General features: G+C 29.9%; 5 protein-coding genes across 5 annotated transcripts; 4 read left to right on the top strand and 1 right to left on the bottom strand.

The window, feature by feature from the left end:
- Positions 1–2,315: 2,315 nt before the first annotated feature.
- Positions 2,316–2,904, top strand: LOC102588506 (uncharacterized). The gene has a single exon (XM_006357484.2). It carries the CDS (start codon positions 2,467–2,469, stop codon positions 2,716–2,718), a length of 252 nt encoding a protein of 83 aa, XP_006357546.1. The 5' UTR covers positions 2,316–2,466; the 3' UTR covers positions 2,719–2,904.
- A 1,690-nt stretch (positions 2,905–4,594) lies between these two features.
- LOC102588175 (uncharacterized) lies at positions 4,595–5,121 on the top strand. The gene has a single exon (XM_006357483.2). It carries the CDS (start codon positions 4,687–4,689, stop codon positions 4,960–4,962), a length of 276 nt encoding a protein of 91 aa, XP_006357545.1. The 5' UTR covers positions 4,595–4,686; the 3' UTR covers positions 4,963–5,121.
- Positions 5,122–6,755: 1,634 nt separating this feature from the next.
- On the top strand, positions 6,756–7,228 carry LOC102587847 (uncharacterized). Its single transcript, XM_006357482.2, has one exon. The coding sequence runs from the start codon at positions 6,889–6,891 to the stop codon at positions 7,138–7,140; it is 252 nt and encodes an 83-aa protein (XP_006357544.1). The 5' UTR covers positions 6,756–6,888; the 3' UTR covers positions 7,141–7,228.
- Positions 7,229–9,554: 2,326 nt separating this feature from the next.
- On the top strand, positions 9,555–10,118 carry LOC102586189 (uncharacterized). The gene has a single exon (XM_006357477.2). It carries the CDS (start codon positions 9,654–9,656, stop codon positions 9,909–9,911), a length of 258 nt encoding a protein of 85 aa, XP_006357539.1. The 5' UTR covers positions 9,555–9,653; the 3' UTR covers positions 9,912–10,118.
- Positions 10,119–11,387: 1,269 nt separating this feature from the next.
- Positions 11,388–11,871, bottom strand: LOC102586520 (uncharacterized). The gene has a single exon (XM_006357478.2). The coding sequence runs from the start codon at positions 11,716–11,718 to the stop codon at positions 11,470–11,472; it is 249 nt and encodes an 82-aa protein (XP_006357540.1). The 5' UTR covers positions 11,719–11,871; the 3' UTR covers positions 11,388–11,469.
- Between the last annotated feature and the right edge of the window lie 33 nt (positions 11,872–11,904).

Here is an 11,904-nt window from a genome sequence, read left to right as displayed (position 1 = left end):
AAAAGGAGAGGGTTGAACATAAGTCTCAAGGTGAGGGTATTTTGGGTATTTCAAAATATCCTCACATTCACACTTATCTACTAAAAAAATATGTATATATAATAGTAATATATAATGTATAATATATAAGTAGTACATAAGTGTGAATGTGAGGGTATTTTGGGTATTTAAAAATACCCTCACATTCACACTTATCTACTAATTTTTTTTTATATAAGTAGTAGATTTAAATATATTTAAAAATAATATAAGTAATACTATACATTACAATAATTAATAGCTTAAATATTTAAAAGTTATATAAAAAATATAATTGACTCTCTAAATTCTATTGGTACCACATAAAATGGATTATATGATAAACGTATATTGTTTGAAATTGACGAAAAAGAAACTATAAATTACAATAATTAACAAAAAAAATCGCTCGACTCCAACAAATCTATCAATTAATGCCACATAAATTGGGACATGGGAAATAACATATATTCTTTAAAAATTAAGTTCAAAATGTACTATAAAATACAATAATTAACAACTTAATATAATAAAGAGACATATAAAAAATATTTAATATTTGAAATTTTGCATGTGCCACATAAATTAGAACAAAGAGAGTAATAAATATTATTTTCAAAATTCTGTAAAAAAAGGTACTACAAATCACAATAGCTAACAATTTAAAATATTTTTACAATCATATAAAAATTTCAATAACTTCTCAAATTTCATAATATATGACATAAGAAGAGGGAATAACCAATATATTTATAAAAATAAATGACATATAAAATGAAATGGAGAGAGTATTAGTTTTTGAAAATGGAAAAGGACAAAACACATATAAAATTAAAACACATATAAAAAAAAAGTTGGTTTAACTCTCAAACATAAAAAGTAACATATGTTATTAAAAACTTTAATAAAAAGTACTATAATTTACAATAAATAATAACTTAAAATATCTACAAGACAACAAAAAAAAGACTAATTTGTGTACTGCTTGTGTCACATATATTAGGATTGGGATGATTTTAAAATTTTAATTTTGGTTATACATTATAAAATAGCCGAAAAATTGAATGATATAATTTTTTTTAAAATAACCGAATGAATCGTCCTATCGATAACCCTAATGTTACTTCTACTCTGTTTATTTTTACTTAAATTTAGAAAGATATGCTTCATTTCTACCCTCAATCTTATCGCTACATTTATTTGCTATTTAAAATTGAAATTAAAAAGACAAATGACAAATAAGTTTCTATATTAGCTCACTTATGAGCAAAATATATTATAACAATCTTTACTAATTTTATCTGTCTCTTATTAGATGGGCACTTCCAACTTTACACGGTGATTAAGAAATCATTAATACATTGGAAGACTTCACCATTTTGCCCTTTCTTTATATCAATGCACATTGAAATGAGTTACAAAAAATACACATACAATATAGGAATGGTCATAATTAATTGTAGGGTAAAATGGAAAAGAATTAATTAATCCTATCATAATTTAATAAGTGCTCAAATAATATGAAAAATAAAAATTTAGTAAGATTCTCATCTAATATGGGACGGAGAGAATAACAATATAACTTTATTAATGTTGGGCCCGGGCAGCGCCCGGGCTTTCGTTACTAGTATATATATATATATATATATTTGATTCAAGAAATTAAAAAGAAAGAATATTCAAGGTCGTATATATCTTAATGAGCGTGTTATTTTATTTTTACTTTTACTGCAAAGTCATTTTATTTATTTTTAAGAAACTAATTTTTCTCTATTTTCATTCGGAAAATTATTTTCCTCATTTAAAAAAAAATCATGTTTTTCTTTAAAAAAGTTATTTTGAACAATTAAATAGAAATTGAGATATATACGAAGTGAATAAATTAAAAACTTAAGATTTTCAACAAGTTCTATATTTCTCAAAGTAATAAATTGAGGGTATAATAGAGATTTTTTTTAATCTTTTCTTGATTTGTCAAAATGAACAAGTAATTAGGGATAACTAAAAAAGAAATAGAGGACAAGTAATTAGGGGTAGAGAGAGTTCTTTAATTGAATCATTCGGGTTAGAACTTCCTAAACTTACTAAGGGCTACTTCCTAAAGTCCAATAAAAAACCAGCTGCTAGGGTCCAAGTACCAACGTCTTGTCTGCATTTGAAAAGTAACGTATGAATCAGTAACGAAATACATTCCCCTTTTCTTCACAGACAAAATAACTCAAAAAACAAATGAATTTAAATAATTAAAAAGACATACAATAAAACCACTAGCTGCCTGCAATACAAAGAGCACACAGTTAGCTAAAAAGAGTCACTTGTTTATAACTCTTTAGGTACACTATAAATTCAGCCTTAACCCCAAACTCCCAAACATCATTTTCAAAATCATCAAAATACCAGAGAACCAATTCATCATAAGAAATACTTTAAGAGAAAAAAACAATCAAAATGAGTTCAAGCAGGAGAGCCTGGATTGTAGCAGCCAGTGTTGGAGCAGTGGAGGCTTTAAAAGATCAAGTTGGATTGTGTAGATGGGATTACCCATTGAGGTGTTTGGCACAACACACAAAGAATAACATGAGATCTTACTCTCAAGCTAAGAAACTTTCTTCTTCACTTATTGCAAAGAGTGAAAAGGCAGAGCAATCTGAAGAGTCTTTGAGGAAAGTTATGTACTTGAGCTGTTGGGGTCCAAATTAACTAATCTTTGCTATAGAGAAACTTCTATGTCATTTTTGCAGACATGAAGATTTCCTAGAGAATATAAAGGATAAAGAGATTAAAAAAATTTATGTATGACTATAATTGTAAATATAGAGTAATTAATAGAATTTAAGTACTGTTGATATTTTGATGAAATGATGATATGACAGATTGATTAGTATTTGTATGATCATTTTGACATGCTTGCAAATAATTCTTCAACTTAATTATTTTGTATTTGGTGGTCTTGATTTCAAACCAACAAAGAAGAAGAAGAAGATCTTAAAAGATGCAAGTGTCAAGTGTGTGTAAAATTGAGTGAACAAATTGTAATAACGACTTAATTTGATTATAATAATAACACTACTTAAAGAAGTAAAATTTCAAAATGGAAAGGATGAACACATCTTAAAAGATCTAAAGTATAAATTGTGTGAACACAAGTTGCACGCAGCGATCGGTATTCTGAAAAACAATCATATAAACAAGCATTTTGCCCGTCTGACTATAAATTTTCGAAGTAGTATTAAGAAATTTATTAGATTTTAAAATGTAACACAATTTCATACCGATATAAGTCACTAACTCGGATTTGGCTCCCCCTCCAGTAGTTCATCTGTCTAGTTTCTCCAATGGAGTGTTAATTTTATTTAGGGGAAAAGGACAAATATATCCCCAAACTATTGTAAATGGTATGCAGAAATCCTTCGTCATATTTTTGGGACATTGGTGTCCCTGCCATCCAAAAATTAAAGCATATATATCCTTTATACTAATGGACATACACGTATCATAATTTTATTTGTCGATTAAATATCGGATCGACGGATAAGATTGCGTCACTTATCCCTATTTAGTCTTCTGTTAGAGTGAATGACATATATGCTCTAGTTTTAAAACGACAGGGGCATCAATATCCAATAGTATAACGGAGGATATCTGCATATCATTTACGATAGTTCGGAAATATATTTGTCTTTTTTCCCTTTTAATTACTACATGTGTCCCTCAAATTAATAGATGATTTGATTCAGATTATTTGCTAAAACCAATCATTTAACCATAGTCAAACATTATCTTCCTTTTTATTACTCCCTTCGTTTCAAAAAGAATGATCCTATTTCTTTTTTAGTCTGTTTCAAAAAGAATGACCCATTTCCTTTTTTGGCAACATTTTAACTTTAACTTTCCACGTGGCATGTTTAAGGCCACAAGATTTAAAAGACAATTTTGTACATTTGACATAACTTTAATTTAGGACCACAAGATTCAAAAGTTTTCTTTATTTTCTTAAACTCCGTGTCAAGTCAAACTAGGCCATTCTTTTTTAAACGGAGGAAGTATTTGCTTTATATGGAGTATAATAAGTTACTGTATATTAGAAACAACGACAGTACTTACTAGTGGTAAGATTTGTTTTGCAGTTAACGTAACTCCAAACATTTCGGTGGTTTCATTTTCAAGAACTTTTCCCATGGTTTGGGCGCAACTGGATTTTCTTTAATCCAAGCCAAACCATGTGCCAATTTTCATCTGCATATTATTATTATTAGCATTAGACACATCAGCACATGTCACTCTACGTGTCTCCAATCTAGCAGCTATTCCAAACAACAAGCTACAAATTCGGTGTGCTCTTTACCCACCCACCCCATAATTGTGATCATAAAAATAATGTATGTACTAATTAAAATACCAATTACACCCTCCTCAATACTGATCATTAAGAGATTAACCCAAGGGCAGAAATGTACTTTACATCCCAGAAACCATGCTCCAAAACCACACGAAACACAACCATAAGCCTCTACTCTAGTTTTTTTTTTCCTTCCAACAAAGGCACTATATATATATAGCCATACAGAGAGAGAGATAATTCAAAAACCAACAAGTTATTTCAGCAAAAAATTAAACATTCTCCAAATATAAAATATCCAAGAGTTTTGAAGAATCAAAGATTAGAAAATGAGTTCAACGGGCAGAGCATGGGTTACAGCAGTGAGTTTGGGAGTAGTAGAGGCATTAAAAGATCAAGGAGTTTGTAGGTGGAATTACACAATCAGAGCCATAAATCAGCACGCTAAGAACAATCTACGCTCATATTCACACGCCAAAAAGCTTTCATCTCAATCTTCTTCTTCTTCTTTGGTTTCTGCTAACAAATTAGAATTGAAAAAGGTGAAGCAGTCTGAGGAATCTCTGAGAAAAGTCATGTATTTGAGCTGTTGGGGGCCTAATTGATCGAATCCTCACAGCAGCTACATTTAATTAGTTTCATCTTTCTGTACATGTAAAGTCTTTGACAATATTGTAAACGATTTTGAGAGCTTGGGCTAAATTGCCCCCATCAACTCTTGTGGAAAACAAATTTCTGCAATCCAATTTCGAAACATCATCAAATTTACTAGCAATCAAATGACAGCACTATAACATAAACAGTTTTTAGCGTGATAAATATTTTCTAAGAGTGTTAAAATATTTATCAGTATTAATTAAATTGTTATTGATTCAATCTAACTATAGGTTTTAAAAGATATTTTAAAAAAAAATTAATTGCCACTAAAAATATATTTAGATTAATTAATTGTCTAGTTGCCAATTTATATTATCAAAATTAATGTAGAAAAACAGAGTTAATTTTAGAAGAAAATCATAATAATAATCGAAAGAATCGACAAGGCAAAATAGTCTAAAGAATCATTCAGAAAAGTTATTTACTTGACCGGCTGGGGTCCCAAGTCCCACTTTTTATTTTAATTTTAATTTCAAAATAATTTGCAGCCCTATAACCTCTGTCACAATCTTTGCCCAAATTCCAATTTGATCATTTCCTTCTATTGCAATTACTCCCCAAATAAAAGAAGAAGGGGTATGATTGCTAATAGGAAATAATTACAAGATGAACTAATAATTTGGCAGATCAAATAGTATATGTTGTATCGCTCCAGAACTCGAACCCGTTCAGTTTTTTTGATTTTTCCGCTCTTTCATATTCATATTAAAGTTTGATTAAATCTAGATTAAAGTAGGGGAGTCTCACATTAATGATAAAACACTCATTAATAAAGGCAACATCGAATTTGAGGAAACTCGAAACTGTGCTCTTTTGGTTAAGAATAAGTAATCACAACTCTTGTTAGTGAACTCAAACCAATTATATACGCTTCTATTTGATTTTCAAGGGAAGTGATACTTATCCTGAACAATTGCTTCATAACATTCAGTTATTCACACGCAAACTAACAGAGGCGGACCTACATTGATCCGTGAGATTGCATGTGCAACCGATAACTTTATAGATACCTTAAGTAAGGATTATATATATAATTGTGCACTTCAATAACTTGAAATTCATCCAGATGAGATGGCATGTGCATCCGATAACTTTATAGATACCTTAAGTAAGGATTATATATATAATTGTGCACTTCAATAACTTGAAATTCATCCAGATGAGATGGCATGTGCATCCGATAACTTTATAGATACCTTAAGTAAGGATTATATATATAATTGTGCACTTCAATAACTTGAAATTCATCCAGACGAGTTGGTTAAAGCCGCAACTATTACCCACCATATTGTGGGTTCGAGTCTAGCACACCCCAATCTTCAAATCCTGAAATAGCCTCTACACACTAAAAGGAAGTTGTAAAATACCAAGTTCTTTTTGAAAAATAAAAATTACTCAAATTTACCTAAATGTCAAATAAATTTACTATAAAACAAATGTGCTATTCTTAGAACCATCCAAGTTCTGAATTCTCCAAAATTCCCGTTCCATTTTTTTCGTCTATGCTTTTGAGAAATAATGATGGTTAATTTAGAAAATAAATAATTAATATAAAAAATAAATTTCTTAAAATATACTATTAAAGATGATAAATAAAAATGACAAAAGTGTGACGTGCTCCAACTCTTGTCTTATTTTAAGAAAATCACAATGAATGAAACGTCTAGAAAACCACTGGCTGTAGAACCCACAGTTACACAAAAACCAGTGGCTCATCACTTTCTAGGTACTCTCTTTATCCAATTTACTCTTCAGCTCACTGCCTATATATTCAGGGCCCTTAGCCCCAACTTGTAAACATCATCTCCTAAATCATCAAATCTACTAGCAAAAGCAGAAAAACAGAGTTAAATTTTAGAAGAAATTGAATCAAAATGAGTCTAAGCAGGAGAGCGTGGATAGTAGCAGCCAGTGTTGGAGCAGTGGAAGCCTTAAAAGATCAAGTTGGATTGTGTAGATGGAATTACCCATTGAAGTCATTGGCTCAACACACAAAGAATAACATGAGATCTTATTCTCAAGCCAAGAAACTTTCTTCTTCATTAATTGCGAAGAATGAAAAGGCAGAGCAATCTGAAGAATCATTGAGAAAAGTTATGTATTTGAGCTGTTGGGGTCCAAATTGATTGTAATTAAATAGGACTACTGTCTATTTTGAAAATTATATGAGAAAACTCCAATACGGTGTTGATATATTTACATAACTTTTTGTCAGCTATTCCAATATTTCTGCATTACTTCAATAAAATACTATAGTATATGGTTTTTAAAATCTGAAATTAGAAATAGAATCAAGATCGAACAGCATCTCAAAAGATCAGTACAAATTAAAAATATTAAATCACGAAGAGTGGAAATTGAATTGCATCTTCTTAACATAAGCTTAGGTATAAATTGATAAATTTGTCTGTAGGTTTCTTGTGAATAGTCTTTACCACTCCCTCTTTTTCTCCGCACACTTTTATTATTTAATATAATATTATCAACATGTCCTTTACTTGCTTTTTTTCATGAGCCAACTACGTGGATTTTTTATTTATTTGGATGACGGTTAGATTCGATCTCAGAATCTCTATCTGCTGTGATACTATGTTAAAGTGTGTGATCATATTATCTAAAAATAAAAGGAGCACATGTTTATTATTTAATATAATATTCTCAACATAGTTTTATGCATATCGTCTATTTCCATATCTCTTTGAACCGTAACGATTAACAATATGTATATTGACTTATTTTGATACTTTTTCATTCTAAAAGTTATTCAAAAACACTTTCAAAATTAAAAAATAGCTTAAAAGTAAAAAACTACTAAAAATAAATCAATTCAAACACTCATTTAAATGTATACTAAAAGAATATCTAACATACTTTAGCATACCAAAAATATATCCTATATAGATAAAATGGTGTGAAGATCGTGACAAAAAAGTTAGTAAGTTGGTCAAGTTTTGTCTCGAAAAAAAGTTATTGATTTATCAATATTAGATTATTGGTTTAGCGGCTTTGATAATGGTTTTGATTTTTTTGTTATCGGGTTATCGGTTTTTACGGTTTGAGGTTTTTTCTTAACGAGTTAACCGATAACCGACCGATAACCGATAGTAAATTAAATAATTATATTTATACCATTTTTGTATATAAAGTTCTTGACTTAGAGTTTGATTTCCTACTTTTATTTTTTGTTGTCTCAAACACTTGATTATTCTATAATGTAAAAGTGTTTGCTTTTGAGCAAGATGTAACTTGTGAACTCATGTGCATGGTTTAATTGATTTGTCACCTGATTTCTAAATGATTTTAAATGTTTTTTGTGTGTCAAATCTTAACCGTTAAATCTATAAGCGAACCGATAACGATAAAAAATCGATAAATCAATAACCAATAAGCCAATATCTTAATGATTCTATAACGATTTAGCATCTCTACAAACCGATACGGCGATACCCAATAAGTCAAACCAATAAACTTCAAAATCAAACCGAACCAACCGATAAACAACCCTAATATAGTTACTTTGAGTACATATTATTATTTTTAATATTTATTGTGTTTTAATCATCGTATTATATTTTATTGTTATCTTTTTTGCCCTTTTTAAAGAGAAAATTACGCGGTTAAGCAAACTTATACTACTTAATTACTCATCATAACTATAGTTTGGTATAATCATATATACAAATGCATATGTATAATATACAATTATCTAACCTATATACATATACAATTCACCTCTCTCTCACTCTATGCCCTCTCTCGCTCGCCTCTCCCCTCCCTCTCCCAGTCTCGTTTGCCATATATACAAATGCATATGTATAATATACAATTATCTAACCTATATACATATACAATTTACCTCTCTCCAACTCTCTTCCCTATCTCGCTAGCCTCTCTCCTCCCTCTCCCAATCTCGCTTGCCTTATATACAAATAAATATGTATAATATACAATTATCTAACCTATATACATTTACAATTCACCTTTCTCCTACTCTTTCCCCCCTCTCTCTCCCAGTCTCGCTTGCCTCTCTCCTCCTTATAACATGTAGCTACGAATTGTAATTATCAAACTATAGCTATGGAGAGTAATTGGGCTATTTTTGAATGGCTATATGTGAAAGTTCCCCCTTTTTAAATGTCATGTACTGCTTTTCTTTTTAATCGACACATTTCTTTTAATTATTACTCTATTGAATATCCTTTCCCATGGTTTGGGCGCAAGTGGATTTTCTTTAATCTCGCCAATCGGTGTGCATCCTTATTTAAATTTTATTTATTTATATATTTTAGCCTCATGCATGCCAGAACATGTGTCACTCCTAAAAACAGTGTGCTCTCCAAATATAGTACACGTAGTAATATAATAATTGAAGTGCCAACTTCACCCCAAAGGGGTAGAAACGTACATTCATAAACACACACTTAACTCCAAAATTGTAAAACCATGTTCCAAAACCACAGGAAAATGGAAATAGCACAGCCAAAAGCCACTAGTTTTATTGAGCAATACTTACCTATATAGTATATAATAACAATAGATATAAAATCATCCATTCATCATCCCAAGTAATTGAATCCAACAAATTAAACACAAAAAGAACAAGTCTTTGTAAAAGGAAATAGTAAGCCAAAATTTGAAGATGAGTTCAACAAGCAGAGCATGGGTTACAGCAGTGAGTTTAGGAGTAGTAGAGGCACTAAAAGATCAAGGAGTTTGTAGGTGGAATTACACAATCAGAGCCATAAATCAGCACGCAAAGAACAATCTACGCTCATATTCACACGCCAAAAAATTATCTTCTTTGGTTTCTACAAAAAGTGAAATGAAGGAGAAAGCTAAGCAGTCTGAAGAGTCTCTTAGGAAAGTTATGTACTTGACCTGTTGGGGTCCATATTGAATTCCAACTGTTAAATTTTTTGATATTCTTATGTACATATTTATTCCTTGAGAGTTTAGGAGAATGTTGAAGCAGTAGCTTTATAGCTTGAGGCTTAATTGCCTTGTCAATATTAATAGGAAAACTTTTTTTTCCTAGTCCATATTGATATTGACGCAGTTCTCTAATGAATCATGAATGAACAATGTGAAATTTGTTGATTTGAAACTTTCCATCTATTACCAATGTAAAATGGTTCAAATTTACCTCTAAATTATATAAAATAGAATTAGTTTTACCTCCATTAATATTTTGGGTTAACTATATTTTACCATTGCTAAAAGTTCTTATTTTTGAAGAAAGCTTAGAATACAGTAATGCCGTACTCACTTCGTTTCTATTTATATATCACCATTTTATTATTCATGCATTCATAAAAATCAAGTAAATTTATCATTGTATTCTTATTCAGGCTTCGGTGGTCTTTTAAGTTTCATGCCTTGAGTTTTTGGCCAAAATCATTCTTAAACTATATCTCAAACTTAAACTACATTCTTAAAGTATCATTCTTGGCAAAAAACATCCTTCAAGTATTTAAAAGTGAACAATTTTCTCTTCTACTTGAATTTATCAGAAAACTAACATATACCACAAAAATCAAGTGATCATCCCCTCGTAATTATTATTCTAAGATACGTCAAAAATTCTATTGTGAACTTTTTCGGTAATTGAGTTTAGCATTATGGAAAATCTTTTAATTTGACAGTTTTTTTTTCAATTATTTTTCATGTAATTAGATATTAAAAATATTATTAGTCGAAATATGTTTCTTCTCAATTGAATATCGTAGAAGCGGTGTTTGTTGGAGACTTCCGCTTCTAAAAATATAGAATCAAACTCAAATGCGAGAAATAATCAATATTTTAATCACTTTAATATCAGATTGGCCCAAAAATTTATTGATCTAAATATAATTTGGCTATGAAAAAGGAAAAGATAATTAAGCTTTAACTTCTCTATGGTACTAAATGAGAAAAAGAGCAAATCATGTATGCTCACACCTTCCAAATATTTTTTATTTCCGTAAACAATAGTCTCTATGATTTTTAATATTTTTTTCAAGAACTTCTTATAGGAAGTAGTGAAATTATGCAGGAAAACTTTTGTTGATAATCACGTGAGCTGCTTGTGTTTTTGTAGGATCCCTTAATTTTTTGACGATATCTAACAAAAGGATGAAAATTGTTCACTTTTAAATACTTGAAGAATGTTTTCTGCTAAGAATAATACTTTAAGATGTAGTTTAGGTTTGATGTATAGTTTAAAGATGTTTTTGGCCAAAAACTATTTCACGCCTCATAACAAACTAGTATTCTTATTTAGTGATCTAGAACTTAAGTTTTCAATAAATAAATATAAATTAATTTATTTGATTAATTAAATTAATCAATGAATATGAATTAATCATTTAAGTTTCTTATATCGGTTAAATTTTTTTAATCTCTTTGTTCTTTCTATTCTCTAGGAAATCTTCATGTCTGCAAAAATGACATAGAAGTTTCTCTATAACAAAGATTAGTTAATTTGGACCCCAACAGCTCAAGTACATAACTTTCCTCAAAGACTCTTCATATTGCTCTGCCTTTTCTTTCTTTGCAATTAATGAAGAAAGTTTCTTAGCTTGAGAGTAAGATCTCATGTTATTCTTTGTGTGTTTTGCCAAACACCTCAATGGGTAATCCCATCTACACAATCCAACTTGATCTTTTAAAGCCTCCATTGCTCCAACACTGGCTGCTACAATCCAAGCTCTCCTGCTTGAACTCATTTTGATTATTTTTTTTCTCTTGAAAGTATTTCTTATGATGAATTGGTTCTCTGGTATTTTGATGATTTTGAAAATGATGTTTGGGAGTTTGGGGTTAAGGCTGAATTTCTAGTGTACCTAAAGAGTTATAAACAAGTGGCTCTTTTTAGTTATATAACTGTGTGCTCTTTGTATTGCAGGCAGCTA

This window comes from Solanum tuberosum, unplaced genomic scaffold (genome assembly GCF_000226075.1).
Source record: "Solanum tuberosum cultivar DM 1-3 516 R44 unplaced genomic scaffold, SolTub_3.0 scf00233, whole genome shotgun sequence".
Classification (NCBI taxonomy): domain Eukaryota; kingdom Viridiplantae; phylum Streptophyta; class Magnoliopsida; order Solanales; family Solanaceae; genus Solanum; species Solanum tuberosum.
Note: the sequence above shows the minus strand (reverse complement) of the source record. Positions and strands in the feature narration are given on the sequence as shown.